Source organism: Scyliorhinus torazame, chromosome 26, assembly GCF_047496885.1.
Source record: "Scyliorhinus torazame isolate Kashiwa2021f chromosome 26, sScyTor2.1, whole genome shotgun sequence".
NCBI lineage: Eukaryota > Metazoa > Chordata > Chondrichthyes > Carcharhiniformes > Scyliorhinidae > Scyliorhinus > Scyliorhinus torazame.
The window spans coordinates 24,266,108-24,285,031 of record NC_092732.1 but is presented as its reverse complement, the minus strand read 5'-3'; the positions used below and the strand labels follow the sequence as shown (position 1 = coordinate 24,285,031).

Genomic DNA, 18,924 nt, shown 5'->3' with positions numbered 1-18,924 from the left:
CCCCAAATTCCCCACCTACCCATCTTCTCCCCAGATCCCCCACCTACCCAGCTTCTCCCTGTATCCCTCAATCCCCCACCTACCGACCTCCCCAAATTCCCCACCTACCCACCTTCTCCCCAGATCCCCCACCTACCCAGCTTCTCCCTGTATCCCTCAATGCCCCACCTGCCCACCATTTCCCATATGTGGGGGTTAGTTGGCGCTGTGGGATTGTCACTGGACCAGAAACCCAGGGTGACGGCCTGGGGACCCGGGTAAAAATCCCACCAGGGCAGGCGGTGAAAATTGAATCTGGTTTTTCTCAGGAATTCTCAAGAAAATCTGGAAGGAAAAGTCTGATGAAGCAAAAAAATCCATCCGGTTTATGAATGTCCCCTTTGGCGAAGGAAATCTGCCCAAGCTACCCGGTCCGGCCTACACGTGACTCCAGACCCCTACACAGGGGCGGCATGGTCGCACAGTGGTTACCACTGTCACTTCACAACTCCAGGGTCCCAGGTTCAATTCCCCGCAGGGTCACTGTCTGTGCGGAGTCTGCACGTTCTCCCAGTGTGTGCGTGGGTTTCCTCCGGGTGCTCCGGCTTCCTCCCACAGTCCAACGATGTGCAGGGTAGGTGCATTGGCCGTGCTAAATTGTCCCTTAGTGTCCAAAGATGTGCAGGTTAGGTGCATTGGCCGTGCTAAATTGTCCCTTAGTGTCCAAAGATGTGCAGGTTAGGTGGATTGGCCGTGCTAAATTGTCCCTTAGTGTCCAAAGATGTGCAGGTTAGGTGGATTGGCCGTGCTAAATTGTCCCTTAGTGTCCAAAGATGTGCAGGTTAGGTGGATTGGCCGTGCTAAATTGTCCCTTAGTGTCCAAAGATGTGCAGGTTAGGTGGATTGGCCGTGCTAAATTGTCCCTTAGTGTCCAAAGATGTGCAGGTTAGGGGGATTGGCCGTGCTAAATTGTCCCTTAGTGTCCAAAGATGTGCAGGGTAGGTGGATTGGCCGTGCTAAATTGTCCCTTTGTGTCCAAAGATGTGCAGGTTAGGTGGATTGGCCGTGCTAAATTGTCCCTTAGTGTCTAAAGATGTGCAGGGTAGGTGCATTGGCCGTGCTAAATTGCCCCTTCGTGTCCAAAGATGTGCAGGTTAGGTGGATTGGCCGTGCTAAATTGTCCCTTAGTGTCCAAAGATGTGCAGGTTAGGTGGATTGGCCGTGCTAAATTGTCCCTTAGTGTCCAAAAGATTAGGTGGGGTGACTGGGTTACAGGCTGGAGGCGTGGGCTTAAGTGGAGTGCTCGTCCCAAGAGTCGGTGCAGACTCGATGGGCCGAATGGCCTCCTTCTGCACTGTGAATTCTGTGCTCCTGTGATTCCATCGCCCTCTTGTCTTGAGCAGGCCCGTGAAGGACCGATTCCCCCCAATCCCCTCCGGCTGCCAGGGGACACAACGCACCTGGCAACAGCGAGGACCGAGGCACAGCGAATTTGCTTCCCCAGGCTCCGCGGACCCAGGGACCTCTGCCGATGCAACCAAACATCCCCTTGGCAATGGAACTGGAGGTAAGGAAAAAGGTGGTGCGGTGGGGTGGGGTGGGGTGGGGGGCAATGTGCTTGGGTGATGCCTGGACACGGAAATTATTTAAATTTTTAAAATTGGAACTGCTGCGCGAAGCGATGGATGCAATCCGACATTCAGTCTGAAAACCCCCGGGCGCGATTCCCGGGCCTTCCCGTCCCGAAGGTCCACCAGCCCCCGAGTGAAGGACTTTCTTCTGATTTTCGCACAAAATGGCCGACTCCTCGTCCTCAGACTGTGACGTCCCTAATTCTTGGCCCTTCTGCCAGAGGGAAGCAGCCTCTCTGCATCTACCCTCTCCACGGCGAAGAATCTTATAGGCTTCAATATTAACCTCTCGTTACACCCACAGTGCTGTTAGGGAGGGAGTTCCGGGATTCCGACCCGGCGACAGTGAAGGAACGGCCGATATATTCCCGAGTCGGGATGGCGAGCGGCTCGGAGGGGGGGGAACTTGCAGGTGGGGGTGTTCCCCATGTGTCTGCTGCCCCCCCTCGTCCTTCTAGATGGTAGAGGTGGCGGGTTTGGAAGGTGCTGTTGAAGGCGAGTGGCCGCGGTGCGTCTTGTAGACGGTGCACACGGCTGCCGCTGTGCGTCGGGGGGGGGGGGGGGGTGGAGGGAGTGAATGTCGGTGGTTAGCGTGTCGATCGAGCGGGGCTGCTTTGTCCTGGATGGTGTTGAGCTTCTCGAGTGTCGTTGGGAGCCGCACTCATCCAGGCAAGTGGAGAGTCTCCCATCGCACTCCTGACTTGTGTCCTTGTCGATGGTGGGCAGGCGTTTGGGGGGGGGGGGGGGGGGGTCAGGAGGTGAGTTACTCTCCACAGAATTCCCAGCCTCTGGGGAAGGGGGAGGAGGGGGGGCGCATCAGCCACGGTTCAGAGGCCTTCGGTGACTCCTGCTAATCAATTTGATAACAATGTCCCTGGAGCTGGACCCAGCAGGTGAAGAGGTGATGGTGTAGCCGTGTTCTGTGTTATCGCCGGACTCACAACCCAGAAATCCAGCGTTCGAGCGATAGAACAAAGAACATAGAGCAATCCCGCACAGGAACAGGCCCTTCGGCCCTCCAAGCCTGTCCCGGCCATGATACCAACCTTGGCCCAAACCCTCAGCCCTTCCTTGTGCCGTCTCCCTCTATACCCGTCCTGTCCGTGTGTTTGTCGAGATGCCTTTTGAACACCGTTAATGTATCTGTTTCCACAGCCTCCCCTGGCCACGCGTTCCAGGCACTCACCACCCTCTGCGTAAAAAACCTGCCTCGCACATCTCCTCGAAACTTTGCCTCACGGACCTTAAACCTCTGCCCCCTGGTGACTGCCCCCTCCACCCTGGGAAAGAGTGCCTGCCCATCCACTCTATCCATAATTTAAAACAAAGTTTAGAGTGCCAAATTCATTGTTTCCAATTAAGGGACAATTTAGCACGGCCAACCCACCCAACCTGTACATCTTTGGACAATAAGGGACAATTTAATACGGCCAATCCACCCAACCTGTACATCTTTGGACACTAAGGGACAATTTAGCACGGCCAATCCACCTAACCTGCACATCTTTGGACACTAAAGGGCAATTTATTGTGGTCAATCCACCTAACCTGCACATCTTTGGACACGAAGGGACAATTTAATACGGCCAATCCACCTAAACAGCACATCTTTGGACAATAAGGGACAATTTAATACGGCCAATCCACCTAATCACATCTTTGGACACTAAGGGACAATTTAGCACAGCCAATCCACCTAACCCGCACATCTTTGGACAATAAGGGACAATTTAATACGGCCAATCCACCCAACCTGTACATCTTTGGACACTAAGGGACAATTTAGCACGGCCAATCCACCTAACCTGCTCATCTTTGGACACTAAGGGGCAATATAGCACGGCAAATCCACCCAACCTGTACATCTTTGCACTAAGGGACAATTTAGCACGGCTAATCCACCCAACCTGTACATCTTTGCACTAAGGGACAATTTAGCACGTCCAATCTACCTAACCTGCACATCTTTGGATAATAAGGGACAATTTAGCACGGCCAATCCACCTAACCTGCACATCTTTGGACAATAAGGGACAATTTAATACGGCCAATCCACCTAATCTGCACATCTTTGGACACTAAGGGGCAATATAGCCCGGCCAATCCACCTAACCTGCACATCTTTGGACACAGAGGGACAATTTAGCACGGCCAATCCACCTAACCTGGACACTAAGGGGCAATATAGCACGGCCAATCCACCTAACCTGCACATCTTTGGACACTAAGGGGCAATTTAGCACGGCCAATCCACCTAACCTGCACATCTTTGGACACAGAGGGACAATTTAGCACGGCCAATCCACCTAACCTGGTCACTGAGGGGCAATTTAGCACGGCCAATCCACCTAATCTGCACATCTTTGGACAATAAGGGACAATTTAATACGGCCAATCCACCTAATCTGCACATCTTTGGACACTAAGGGACAATTTAGCCTGGCCAATCCACCCAACCTGGACATGTTTGGACACTAAGGGACAATTTAGCACGGTCAATCCACCTAAACTGCACATCTTTGGACAATAAGGGACAAGTTAATACGGCCAATCCACCCAACCTGTACATCTTTGCACTAAGGGACAATTTAGGCGGCCAATCCACCTAACCTGCACATCTTTGGACACTAAGGGACATCTTTGGACACTAAGGGGCAATATAGCACGGCCAATCCACCCAACTTGTAAATCTTTGCACGAAGGGACAATTTAGCACGGCCAATCCACCCAACCTGTACATCTTTGCACTAAGGGACAATTTAGCACGGCCAATCCACCTAACCTGCACATCTTTGGTCAATAAGGGACAATTTAATACGGCTAATCCACCTAATCTGCACATCTTTGGACACTAAGGGACAATTTAACACGGCCAATCCACCTAATCTGCACATCTTTGGACACTAAGGGGCAATATAGCACGGCCAATCCACCTAACCTGCACATCTTTGGACAATAAGGGACAATTTAATACGGCCAATCCACCCAACCTGTACATCTTTGCACTAAGGGACAATTTAGCACGGCCAATCCACCTAACCTGAACATCTTTGGACACTAAGGGACACTTTAGTGTAGCCAATCTACCTAACAATCCCCCCCCCCCCCCCCAACCATACAATATCCATCTCCGGGCTACCAGGGAGGCAAATGCCAAGATATCGGCCTCTGTCGCCCCCTGGACTCCTGGGTCTTCTGACGCACCAAAAATCGCCACCTCTGGACTTGGGACCACCTTCACTTTCAGAATCTCCGAAGTAACATCGGCAAATCCCCGCCAGAATCCCCCAAGCTTTAGATACGCCAGAACACGCGGACATGATTCGCCTGACCGTCCGTACACCGCCCCACATCTATCCTCCATCCCTTCAAAGAACCTGCTCATACAGGCCACAGTCATATGTTCCCTGTGGGCCACCTTAAACTGGATAAGGCTAAGCCTCGCACACGATGAGGGTGCCTTAATGAGGATGGGGTCGCACGGTAGCAGAGTGGATAGCACAATTGCTTCACAGCTCCAGGGACCCGGGTTCAATTCCGGCTTGGGTCACTGTCTCTGCGGAGTCTGCACGTTCTCCCCCATGTGTGCGTGGGTTTCCTCCGGGTGCTCCGGTTTCCTCCCACAGTCCAAAGATGTTCGGGTTAGGTGGATTGGCCGAGCTAAATTGTCCCTCTGTGTCCAAAGCTTTTCGGGTTAGGTGGATTGGCCGTGCTAAATTGTCCCTCTGTGTCCAAAGATGGGCAGGTTAGGTGGATTGGCGGTGCTAAATTGTCCCTTAGTGTCCAAAGATGTGCAGGTTAGGTGAATTGGCCGTGCTAAATTGTCCCTCTGTGTCCAAAGATGTGCAGGTTAGGTGGATTGGCCGTGATAAATTGTCCCTTAGTGTCCAAAGATGTGCAGGTTAGGTGGATTGGCCGTGCTAAATTGTCCCTTAGTATCCAAAGATGCGCAGGTTAGGTGGATTGGCCGTGCTAAATTGCCCCTTAGTGTCCAAAGATGTGCAGGATAGGTGGATTGGCCATGCTGAATTGTCCCTTAGTGTCCAAAGATGTGCAGGTTAGGTGGATTGGCCGTGCTAAATTGTCCCTTAGTGTCCAAAGATGTACAGGTTAGGTGGATTGGCCGTGCTAAATTGTCCCTCTGTGTCCAAAGATGTGCAGGTTAGGTGGATTGGCCGTGCTGAATTGTCCCTTAGTGTTCAAAGATGTGCAGGTTAGGTGGATTGGCCGTGCTAAATTGTCCCTTCGTGACCAAAGATGTGCAGGTTAGGTGGATTGGCCGTGCTATATTGTCCCTTAATGTCCAAAGATGTGCAGGTTAGGTGGATTGGCCGTGCTAAATTGTCCCTTAGTGTCCAAAGATGTGCAGGTTAGGTGGATTGGCCGTGCTGAATTGTCCCTTAGTGTTCAAAGATGTGCAGATTAGGTGGATTGGCCGTGCTAAATTGTCCCTTCGTGACCAAAGATGTGCAGGTTAGGTGGATTGGCCGTGCTATATTGTCCCTTAATGTCCAAAGATGTGCAGGTTAGGTGGATTGGCCGTGCTAAATTGTCCCTTAGTGTCCAAAAATGTGCAGGTTAGGTGGATTGGCCGTGCTAAATTGTCCCTTAGTGTCCAAAGATGTGCAGGTTAGGTGGATTGGCTGTGCTAAATTGTCCCTTCGTGTCCAAAGATGTGCAGGTTAGGTGGATTGGCTGTGCTAAATTGTCCCTTTGTGTCCAAAGATGTACAGGTTGGGTGGATTAGCCGTGCTAAATTGTCCCTTAGTGTCCAAAAAGGTTAAGTAGGGGTTACTGGGTTACGGGGATAGGGGGAAGATGTGGGTCTGAGTCGGGTGCTCTTTCCAAGAGCCGGTGCAGACTCGATGGGCCGAATGGCCTCCTTCTGCTCTGTAAATTCTATGATTCTATAAATACCCATCCTCAGAGCCTCCTCCCACAGCCCAGCCTCCAACTCCCTACCTCACCCTTCCTCCCACTTGCGCCTCACCTCGCCTATCGGGGCTCCCTCCCAATCTTTCAGCTCCTTATAGATTTCCGACACCTTGCCCTCCCCTACCCCAGTTCTTGACACCACCTGTGTTTGCTAGTGCAGTTGGGGAGGGTTTAAACTAATGTGGCAGGGGGATGGGAACCGATGTAGGAAGTCAGTGGGGACAGAAACAAAAGGCAGGAAGGGAATGTGTGTAAAGCATGACCAGAGAAAGCAGGGCAGAGAGCAAGGAAGTTCTACATTAAACTGCATTTATTTCAATGCAAGGGGCCTGACGGGCAAAGCGGATGAACTCAGGGCATGGACGGGCACATGGGACTGGGATATTATAGCTATGACTGAAACATGGCTAAGGGAGGGGCAGGACTGGCAGCTCAATGTTCCGGGGTACAGATGCTATAGGAAGGATAGAACAGGAGGTAAGAGAGGAGGGGGAGTGGCGTTTTTGATGAGGGAGAACATCACGGCAGTACTTAGAGGGGATATATCCGAGGGTTCGCCCACTGAATCTATATGGGTGGAACTGAAAAATAAGAAGGGAGAGATCACCTTGGTAGGACTGTACTACAGGCCCCCAAATAGCGGGAAATTGAGGAGCAAATATGTAAGGAGATTACAGATAGCTGCAAGAATAATAGAGTGGTAGTAGTAGGGGACTTTAACTTTCCCAACATTGACTGGGACAGCCATAGCATTAGGGGCTTGGATGGAGGGAAATTTGTTGAGTGTATTCAGGAGGAATTTCTCATTCAGTATGTGGATGGACCAACTAGAGAGGGGGCAAAACTTGACCTCGTCTTGGGAAATAAGGAAGGACAAGTGACAGAAGTGTTAGTGAGGGATCACTTTGGGACAAGTGACCATAATTCCATTAGTTTTAAGATAGCTATGGAGAATGATAGGTCTGGCCCAAGAGTTAAAATTCTTAATTGGGGCAAGGCCAATTTTGATGGTATCAGACAGGAACTTGCAGAGGTAGATTGGGGGAGACTGTTGGCAGGCAAAGGGACGGTTGGTAAATGGGAGGCTTTTAAAAATGTGTTAACCAGGATGCCGGGTAAGCACATTCCCTTTAGAGTGAAGGGCAAGGCTGGTAGAAGTAGGGAACCCTGGATGACTCGAGATATTGAGACTCTGGTCAAAAAGAAGAAGGAGGCATATGACGTACATAAGCAACTGGGATCAAGTGGATCCCTTGAAGAGTATAGAGATTGTCGAAATAGAGTTAAGAGGGAAATCAGGAGGGCAAAAAGGGGACATGAAATTGCTTTGGCAAATAATGCAAGGGAGAATCCAAAGAGATTCTACAGATACATAAAGGGGTAAAGAGTAACTAGGGACAGAGTAGGGCGTCTTAAGGATCAACAAGGGCATCTATGTGCAGAGCCACAAGAGTTGGGTGAGATCCTGAATTAATATTTCTCATCGGTATTCACGGAGGAGAAAGGCATGGATGTTAGGAAACTAAGGGAAATAAATAGTGATGTCTTGAGAAGTGTGCATATTATAGAGGAGGAGGTGCTGGAAGTCTTAAAGCGCATCAAGGTAGATAAATCCCTGGGACCTGATGAAATGTATCCCAGGATGTTGTGGGAGGCTAGGGAGGAAATTGCGGGTCCCCTAACAGAGATATTTGAATCATCGGCAGCCACAGGTGAGGTGCCTGAAGATTGGAGAGTGGCGAATGTTGTGCCCTTATTTAAGAAGGGCAGCAGGGAAAAGCCTGGGAACTACAGACCGGTGAGCCTAACGTCTGTAGTAGGTAAGTTGCTAGAAGGTATTCTGAGAGACAGGATCTACAAGCATTTAGAGAGGCAAGGACTGATTCGGGGCAGCCAGCATGGCTTTGTGCGTGGAAAATCATGTCTCACAAATTTGATTGAGTTTTTTGAGGGGGTGACCAAGAAGGTAGATATGGACTTTAGCAAAGCCTTTGACAAGGTACCGCATGGTAGGTTGCAGAAGGTTAAAGCTCACGGGATCCAGGGTGAGGTTGCCAATTGGATTCAAAATTGGCTGGACGACAGAAGACAGAGGGTGGTTGTAGAGGGTTGTTTTTCAAACTGGAGGCCTGTGACCAGTGGTGTGCCTCAGGGATCGGTGCTGGGTCCACTGTTATTTGTGATTGATATTAATGATTTGGATGAGAATTTAGGAGGCATGGTTAGTAAGTTTGCAGATGACACCAAGATTGGTGGCACAGTGGATAGTGAAGAAGGTTATCTAGGATTGCAACGGGATCTTGATCAATTAGGCCAGTGGGCCGACGAATGGCAGATGGAGTTTAATTTAGATAAATGTGAGGTGATGCATTTTGGCAGATCGAATCAGGCCAGGACCTACTCAGTTAATGGTATGGCGTTGGGGAGAGTTATAGAACAAAGAGATCTAGGAGTACAGGTTCATAGCTCCTTGAAGGTGGAGTCGCAGGTGGACAGGGTGGTGAAGAAGGCATTCGGCATGCTTGGTTTCATTGGTCAGAACATTGAATGCAGGAGTTGGGACGTCTTGTTGAAGTTGTACAAGACATTGGTACGGCCACACTTGGAATACTGTGTGCAGTTCTGGTCACCCTATTATAGAAAGGATATTATTAAACTGGAAAGAGTGCAGAAAAGATTTACTAGGATGTTGCCGGGACTTGATGGTTTGAGTTATAAGGAGAGGCTGGATAGACTGGGACTTTTTTCCCTGGAGCGTAGGAGGCTTAGGGGTGATCTTATAGAGATCTATAAAATAATGAGGGGCATAGATAAGGTAGATAGTCAACATCTTTTCCCAAAGGTAGGGGAGTCTAAAACTAGAGGGCATAGGTTTAAGGTGAGAGGGGAGAGATTCAGAAGGGCCCAGAGGGGCAATTTCTTCACTCAGAGGGTAGTGAGTGTCTGGAATGGGCTGCCAGAGGTAGTAGTAGAAGCGGGTACAATGGTGTCTTTTAAAAAGCATTTAGATAGTTACATGGGTAAGATGGGTATAGAGGGTTATGGGCCAAGTGCGGGCAACTGGGACTAGCTTAATGGTAAAAACTGGGCGGCATGGACTGGTTGGGCCGAAGGGCCTGTTTCCATGCTGTAAACGTCTATGATTCTATGATCCTGTAGCCCTTGGGGCGGTAGGTGAGGAAAGCTCGATTCCTGCCTCTGCACAAAGTCACTCGCGTGCAAATACTGGTACCCATTCCCGCCAGGCAGCTCAAATTCCTCCGCCAAGCTCGCAATGCCGGCGCCGATGAACAAATCCCCAAACCGCTCGATCCCCGCCCGCTGCCACCCCCGAAACCCCCTCCCGCCCCCAGAACAAACCGGTGGTTACCGCACCAAGACCCTCTCCAGCCCCGTGTGCTGCCTCCACTGTCCCCACACCCTCGGGGCTGCCACCACTGCCACCAGGCTTGTGGAGTACCCGGCCAGCGAGACCAGCAGAGGCGCCGACAACAGTGCCTCCAAACACGTGTCCCTGCATGAGGCCGTCCCCCCCCCCCCTCCACTATCATTTCCTGACCATCGCTATATTTCCCGCCCAGTAGTAAAGTTCGGGAGAGCCTAAACCCCCCCCCCCCCCACACACACACACAAAATTCTAACAGGATTAGACGGGTAGATTCAGAAAGACTGATCCCGATGGTGGGGGAGTCCAGAACGAGGGTCATAGTTTGAGGATGCATACATGGATACCTAGAAGACAGGAGCAGGAGGAGGCCATTCGGCCCTTCGAGCCTGCTCCGCCATTCATCACCATCATGGCTGATCATCCAACTCAATAGCCCAATCCTGCTTTCTCCCCATAGCCTTTGATCCCATTCTCCCAAGTGCTATATCCAGCCGCCTCCTGAATATATTCAAAGTTTTAGCATCAACTACTTCCTGTGATAATGAATTCCACAGGCTCACCACTCTTTGTGCGAAGAAATGTCTCCTTATCTCTGTCCGAAATGGTTTACCCTGAATCCTCAGGCTGTGACCCCTGGTTCTGGACACATCCATCATTGGTAACATCTTCCCTGCATCTACCCTGTCCAGTCTGGTAGAATTTTATAGCCTCTCTGAGATCCCCCCCTCATTCTTCTGAACTCCAGCGAGAACAATCCCAACCTAGTCAATCTCTCCTCGTATAACAGTCCTGCTGATGCACTATCAATTACGACGAGACGAGAGTAGAGAGTAACCGAGGCTTTATTACGCAGAGATGTGTGGCCTCCTACAGCTGCTGCCGAAATGGCTGCAGCTCGGTGAGCACACACATTTATACTCCGCCTACTGGGCGGAGCCAGCAGGCAGGGATCTACCCCCGTACCTGTAGTACAGGAGCCTTACCATATTACCTCTAATATATAAACGTATTATACAAACAGTGGTGACTACCACACCTGCCATCCCCGGAATCAGTCTGGTAAACCTTCGCTGCACTCCCTCGACAGCAAGAACATCCTTCCTCAGAGAAGGAGACCAGAACTGCCCACAATACTCCAAGTGTGGCCTCACCAAGGGCCTGTACAATTGCAGCAACACATCCCTGCTTCTATACTCGAAACCTCTCACAATGAAGGCCAACATACCATTAGCCTTCTTTACCGCCTGCTGCACCTGCATGCTTACCTTCAGCGACTGGTGCACAAGGATACCCAGGTCCCGCTACACACTCCCCTCTCCCAATTTACAACCGTTCAGGTAGCAATCTGCCTTCCTGTTTTTGCTTCCATATATGGGGTAAACCTTTTAGGACTGTACGAAGTCTTACAACACCAGGTTAAAGTCCAACAGGTTTGTTTCGATGTCACTAGCTTTCGGAGCGCTGCTCCTTCCTCAGGTGAAGGACTGAGGTGAGGAGAAATGTCTTCACCCGGAGAGCGGTGAATCTGTGGAATTCACTCCCACAGAAAGTAGTTGAGGCCAAAACGTTGTGGAATTTCGAGAAGGAATTAGATTCAGCTCTTGGGGATAAAGGGATCGGGGGATGTGGGGGGGGGGGGGGTGAAGGCACTGAGTTGGATGATCAACCAAGATCGCGATGAATGGCGGAGCAGGCTCGAGGGGCCGAATGGCCTGCTCCTCCTTCTATTTTCGATATTTCGACTGGGGGAGGAAACCGGAGCACCCGGAGGGAACCCAGGCGGACACGGGGAGAAGGTGCAGACTCCGCGCACAGACAGGCCGGAATGGAACCCGGGTCCCCGAGGCTGTGAGGTAGCAGTGCTAACCCGCTGGATCACCCCTTCCAAAGAAATAAAAACCCAGGCGGTTGCCAGTGTACCCGACCCTGGCTTTGTCTGTGACGTATCAGAACGTGCAGTGCTGGAGGACACAGTGATGCCGGACCACCACCTAATGGCCGCAGCCTGAAACCGCAGTGTCACGTCATCGAACAGAGAACTGCACAGCACAGTGCAGGCCCTTCGGCCCACGATGTTGTGCCGAACTAGTCTGAAACTAAGATCAAATCAACCTACTCCCTGTCATTCTGGTGTGCTCCATTTGCCTATCCAATAACCGCTTGAAAGTTCCTAAAGTGTCCGACTCCACTACCGTAGCTGGGAGTGCATTCCACACCCTAACCACTCTCTGAGTAAAGAACCTACCTCGGCCATCCCTCCTATATCTCCCACCCTGAACCTTATAGTTATGCCCCCTTGTAACAGCTACATCCACCCGAGGAAAAAGTCTCTGAACGTCCACTCTCTCTATCCCTCTCATCATCTTATAAACCTCTATTAAGTCACCTCCCATCCTCCTCCGCTCCAATGAGAAAAGCCCTAGCTCCCTCAACCTTTCCTCATAAGACCTACCCTCCAAACCAGGCAGCATCCTGGTAAATCTCCTTTGCACCCTTTCCAATGCTTCCACATCCTTCCTATAATGAGGTGACCAGAACTGCACACAATACTCCAAATGTGGTCTCACCAGGGTCCTGTACAGTTGCAGTATAACCTCACGGCTCTTAAACTCAATTCCCCTGTTAATAAACGCTAACACACTATAGGCTTTCTTCACGGCTAAATCGCTGTCTTTGAAAGCAGACCAAGGCAGGCCAGCAGCACGGTTCAATTCCCGTACCAGCCTCCCCGAACAGGCGCCGGAATGTGGCGACTAGGGGCTTTTCACAGTAACTTCATTGAAGCCAACTTGGGACAATAAGCGATTTTCATTTCATTTCATATGAACCCCGAGATCTCTCTGTTCCTCCACATTCCTCAGAACCCTGCCGTTAACCCTGTAATCCGCATTCAAATTTGTCCGACCAAAATGAATCACCTCACACTTATCAGGGTTAAACTCCATCAGCCACTTCTCAGCCCAGCTCTGCATCCTATCAATGTCTCTTTGCAGCCGACAACAGCCCTCCACCTCATCCACTACTCCACCAATCTTGGTGTCATCAGCAAATTTACTAACCCAACCTTCAACTCCATCATCCAAGTCAACCAGTCAGGGGCTGGTTTAGCACACAGGGCTAAATCGCTGTCTTTGAAAGCAGACCAAGGCAGGCCAGTAACATGGTTCAATTCCCGTACCAGCCTCCCCGAACAGGCGCCAAAATGTGGCGACTAGGGGCTTTTCACAGTAACTTTATTTGAAGCATTGTGGATAGCACAATTGCTTCACAGCTCCAGGCTCCCAGGTTCGATTCCGGCTTGGGTCACTGTCTGTGCGGAGTCTGCACATCCTCCCCGTATATGCGTGGGTTTCCTCCGGGTGCTCCGGTTTCCTCCCACAGTCCAAAGATGTGCAGGTTAGGTGGATTGGCCGTGATAAATTGCCCTTAGTGTCCAAAATTGCCCTTAGTGTTGGGTGGACGTGTTGACCTTGGGTAGGGTGCTCTTTCCAAGGGCCGGTGCAGACTCGATGGGCCGAATGGCCTCCTTCTGCACTGTAAATTCTATGATCTATGATTAATCTAGGACAAAGGTTCGGCACAACATCGTGGACCAAAGGGCCTGTTCTGAGCTGTATTTTTCTATGTTCTATGTTCTAAGCCTACTTGTGACAATAAGCGATTTTCATTTCATTTCATTGATGAAAATCACAAATAGCAGAGGACCCAGCACTGATCCCTGTGGTACACCGCTGGTGACTGGGCTCCAGGGTGAAAATTTACCATCTACCACCACCCTCTGTCTTCTATGTGATCGCCAGTTACTGATCCAATCGGACAAATTTCCCTCTATGCCATGCCTCCTTACTTTCTGCATGAGCCGACATGGGGCACCTTCTCGAACGCTAACCTACAGAATTCCCTGTGTTGAGCGTTCCTGTGCGGACTGTTGACAGGGAAAAGCACGGACAAGGCAAAACGGGACCAGGAAGCCGCGGCGGACAGACGGTCCCCCTTTATTTAGGTCGATGTGGGGAGCCATTTCAAATAAAAGAGAGTCGTCTGTTCTCACGCTGGCCTGGGGTTGACCCATGTCCCAAACTGTCTCCCCCCCCTTTCAGAGACGGCAGAGATCGAGAGCGCCGCCGTGCGCGGAGAGAGCGGCAGAAACGCGCATCTCAACGGAGGTGGGAAACAGGGGACAGAGGAGGAGGCCGACGCCCTCGCAACCGTCACAGAGGAGGACCAGGAATTTCACCCGCGGGGAGAGCCAGGCGGAAAGAGGTAATGGGCCGGACGTGTGTGACATTCTCATCCTCCTTTGACCTTGGGTTACTTTTAACCGCCCCGGACGCTACTGCAAAACGGTGGGGGGCAGCGGGGCCGGGGGGGGGGAGGGGGGGGGGGGGGGCGGCAGTGAGATGGAAAATCACACCCATGGCTTGGGCGAGAGTAACTCCTCGAGGAAAGGAACTTAGCAGTCTGCGGAAATGGAAGGTCAATTTCCAGGACGTGGCCACGCGCGGGACTGGGGAACAATCATCAGGTGAACGGGCGTCGTCCACACGGATGGTGACACAGGGCCGGGTCCTGGGCGCCGTGAGGCAGCAGTGCTAACTGCCGCGTCATTGCACCCGCCCATCCCCACAGAAATGACGAAAGAAAGGGCAGCACGTTAGCACAACTGCTTCACCGCTCCAGGGTCCCAGGTTCGATTCCCGGCTTGGGTCACTGTGCGGAGTCTGCACGTCCTCCCCTTGTGTGCGTGGGTTTCCTCCGGGTGCTCCGGTTTCCTCCCACAGTCCAAAGATGTACAGGTTAGATGTGTTGGCCGTGATAAATTGTCCCTTAATGTCCAAAGGTGTGCAGGTTAGGTGGATTGGCCGTGCTAAATTGTCCCTTAGTGTCCAAAGATGTGCAGGTTAGGTGGATTGGCCGGGCTAAATTGCCCCTTAGTGTCCAAGGATGTGCAGGTTAGGTGGATTGGCCGTGCTAAATTGTCCCTTAGTTTCTAAAGGTGTGCAGGTTAGGTGGATTGGCCGTGCTAAATTGCCCCATAGTGTCCAAAGATGTGCAGGTTAGGTGGATTGGCCGGGCTAAATTGCCCCTTAGTGTCCAAAGATGTGCAGGTTAGGTGGGTTGGCCGTGCTAAATTGTCCCTTAGTGACCAAAGATGTGCAGGTTAGGTGGGTTGGCCGTGCCAAATTCCCCTTAGTGACCAAAATTGCCCTTAGTGTTGGGTGGGGTTACTGGGTTATGGGGATAGGGTGGAGGTGTGGCCTTGGGTAGGGTGCTCTTTCCAAGAGCCGGTGCAGACTCGATGGGCCGAATGGCCTCCTTCTGCTCTGTAAATTCTATGAAAGAGTTCCAGGACGTGGCCATGCGCGGGCCTGGAGAATGATTGTTCCCCAGACCCGTGCATGGCCACGTCCTGGAAATTGACCTTCCATTTCCAGAGACTGCAGGCCCGATTGAGGCCTGGGCTTCAGTTAAATGGCCTCCTGACTCCCGACACGGGAAGGGCCAGTCATCGGAGAGGTGGCTACGAAATGTCGGCCGTTACAGGAACAGTTGAGGGACACGAGACGGAACGGTTTACAGTCCCCGATAACCATCTTTCTTTTCCTCCACGCTCCGCAGGAGCCTAAACAACACGTATCTACAGCCGGACCCCATGTATCTGAACAATCCGCCTCTCGGCACCCTAAAGGCTACAGAGAGGAGTAAGTATTGCAGAGGCCAGGATCACTCCGGGTAAATCAGATGCCTAGACCACCGTTCTAAAAGGCTGCTTGCTTTCCCCAAGTAACAGTGCAGTCAGTGCTGATAGAACTCTTCCTGCATCCAGAACCCTTTAATGATCCAGACTGTGGGGCAGTGAGATCCACAAATTCACCACCCTCTTCGAGAAGTAGTTCCTCCTCATCTCAGTTCTAAATCTACCGTCTCTGTTCTAGATTTCCTCACAAGGGGGAACATTTGGTCTACGTTTGCTTTCTCAATCCCTCTTTCCCCCCCCCTCCCCTCCCGGGCCTACTTTGTTCCACTTCCAGCCCCAGAAACCCCACGCCATGTTGCGTCGGGGCCAGCGCGTACCGTGAGTCTACCGCTTCGCCACTGCGCATGCGTGGGTTGGCGCCCCTGTGGGGGCCAGAATCCCTACCGCCCACGCCTGTTTTGCGCCGTCGTGCAACGCAACGACGTTCACCGCCGGCGCGGACACTTAGTCCCGCCATCGGCGAATCGCGCCCAATACTCCAGATGTGGTCTCACCAACTCCCTAGTAAATCGCAACACCATTCCTCTACTATTATACTCCAAAAAGCCGGGAGTCTCTCTCTCCCTCTTTCCCTGGTCACCCGCCAGCGGCCTGTTGGTTATATGAACCGTTTGGAAGAGTTACGAGCACATCCTCCTCAGCCGTCAAGCCCCGATTTGGGACTCGGTCGCTGGAGCTTCTGGGGCGGAACCAGGGACACTGCCCACTGCCTAGCTCTCTCCCAGAACGATACCCCGACACTAAAGGTTGAAGCAGGGGAGAAGGGCCAGAAGACGTAGGAGCAGAAATAGGGCCATTCGGCCCATCCATTCAATGAGATCATGACTGAAAATGAAATGAAATGAAAACCGCTTATTGTCACAAGGAGGCTTCAAATGAAGTTACTGTGAAAAGCCCCTAGTCGCCACATTCCGGCGCCTGTTCGGGGAGGCTGGTACGGGAACGGCTGTGTCAGATGTGACAACCAACTCCACTTTCCCACCTTCATTCCACACGGATAGAGCAGGCGGCCTTGAATTTATAAGATTAAGGAGTGAGTATTGTGGACAGTGTCGGTCTCCTTGTTTAAGGAAATGTGTCAATGTGACGGCAATAGGACAGCACGGTGGTTAGCACTGTGGCTTCACAGCTCCAGGGTCCCTGGTTCGACTCCCGGCCTCGGGTCACTGTCTGTGCGGAGTGTGCACGTTCTCCCCCGTGTGTGCGTGGGTTTCCTCCGGGTGCTCCGGTTTCCTCCCACAGTCCAAAGACGTGCAGGTTAGGTGGATTAGCCATGATAAATTGCCCTTCGTGTCCAAAAAAAGGTTAGGAGGGGTTTTTGGATTAGGGGGATAGGGTTGAAGTGAGGGCTTAAGTGGGTCGGTGCAGACTCGATGGGCCGAATGGCCTCCTGCACTGTACGTTCTATGTTAAGGTCCTAAGTCAGGCTGCAGCTATATAGAACCTTGGTAAGGCCGCACTTGGAATATTGCGCACAATTCTGGTGGCCACACTACCAGAAGGAAGTGGAGGCTTTGGAGAGGGTGCAGGGGAGGTTGACCAGGATGTTGCCGGGTCTGGAGGGTGTGAGCGATGCGGAGAGGCTGAATAGACTCGGACTGTTTTCATTAGAAAGACAGAGGTTGAGGGGCGACCTGATAGAGGGCGACAAGATTATGAGGGGCGTGGATAGAGTGGATGGGCAGGCACTCTTTCCCAGGGTGGAGGGGTCAGTCACCAGGGGGCAGAGGTTTAAGGTCCGTGGGGCACAGTTTCGAGGAGATGTGCGAGGCAGGTTTTTTACACAGAGGGTGGTGAGTGTCTGGAACGCGTGGCCAGGGGAGGCTGTGGAAACAGATACATTAACGGCGTTCAAAAGGCATCCTGACAAACACATGGATAAGACGGGTATAGAGGGAGACAGCACAAGGAAGGGCTGAGGGTTTGGGCCAAGGTTGGTATCATGGCCGGTACAGGCTTGGAGGCCCGAAGGGCCTGTTCCTGTGCAGGATTGTTCTTTGTGTCGGAAGCCGTTCAGAGAAGGTTTCCCAGACTAACACCAGAAACGGGCGGGTTATCCATGCGGAAAGGTCGGCGAGGTCAGGCTTGTCTCCGCTGGAGTTTCGAAGAGCGAGAGGCGACTCGATTGAAACCTTTACGATCCTGAGGGGGTTATTGACGGGGTCGATGTGGAGAGGATGTTTCCTCTTGTGGGAGAATCGAGAACTCGGGGGTCACTGTTTTAACGATAAGGGGGGTCGCCCATTTCAAACGGAGAGGAGGAGAAATATTTTCTCTCAGAGGGTCGCTGAGTTTCTGGAACTTTCTAACTCGCGAGGCTGAGGAAGCAGAATCCGTGAATATTTTTAAGGCCGAGCCGGAGAGATTCTTGACTAACGAGGGGGGGGGGGTGAAAGGTTATCGGGGGGGTCGGCGGGAGTGAGGGGCGAGGTCACAATCTGATCGGCCAATGAGTTTATAGAATGGGGTAGCAGGGCCTGAGGGGCTGAGTGGACCCCACCTGCTCCCGATTTTGTGTGAGCTGATCGAAGTTTTCGAGAGGGCAAAGGGACAGCCAAGGTCGTCAGAGAGAGAGAGAAACCGAGCGAGAAGGGGACATGGTCTGAAAATACGAACAAAATGGTCTGGGGGCGAGGGAAGGAACCACCTCGATCGGCGAGGGGGCGGCGGGAATTTAGGACTCCCTTGCACAGGCAGCAGATCGCAGGTTAGCTGAAGGGGAAAGGAGGGTGGACGCTCTTGGGTCACAGAATCACCACAATCCCACCAAATGGCGGGCAGAGGTTCGTCGGCTGAATGGCCTCCTCCTGTTCCTATGTCCCTCCGTCAGAGGCGGCACTCCAAAACCGCCGCATAGGCTACGAACGCAGAGCGCTTTGCCTCGTCCGGGGGTTGAGATAGGCGCTACAGAAGTTCAACTCTTTGTCTCTTTTTTGTTTGACCCCCCCCCCCCCCCCCCCCCCCCCCCCCCCCCCCCCCCCCCCCCCCCCACCCACCCCCTGTAGGTGACCATTTCTACGAGACGTTCCAGCCGGGACAGACACTGGCCGCTGAGGAATGGTACGTCTGAACTCTCCTGAGGCGTGGTGGAGATAAGTGTCAGTGGCTGTTTGCTTTGGCATTCCCGAATGTCCGGTTCGATTGGTGGAGAGCGGTGTTGGTCCCAGAATTCGATATCCCAGTGAGCGGCTTTGAGTCCCGAATCTACACTGGTTCAACGATGCCATTCATCG

The 18,924-nt window shown here is 52.1% G+C and overlaps 2 protein-coding genes across 2 annotated transcripts in view; both read left to right on the top strand.

Annotated features, from left to right (window-relative positions):
• LOC140402849 (NAD(P)H-hydrate epimerase-like) overlaps positions 1–18,924 on the top strand; it is a 923,606-nt gene that overhangs the window by 860,886 nt on the left and 43,796 nt on the right. The window lies entirely within an intron of this gene.
• Positions 1–18,924, top strand: part of LOC140402850 (uncharacterized) — an 88,597-nt gene that overhangs the window by 63,018 nt on the left and 6,655 nt on the right. The window contains exons 8-11 of the mRNA XM_072490474.1: positions 1,383–1,546; positions 14,034–14,196; positions 15,553–15,635; positions 18,697–18,751. Coding sequence (XP_072346575.1) covers positions 1,383–1,546; positions 14,034–14,196; positions 15,553–15,635; positions 18,697–18,751 — 465 coding nt within the window. The remainder of the gene's footprint in view (positions 1–1,382; positions 1,547–14,033; positions 14,197–15,552; positions 15,636–18,696; positions 18,752–18,924) is intronic.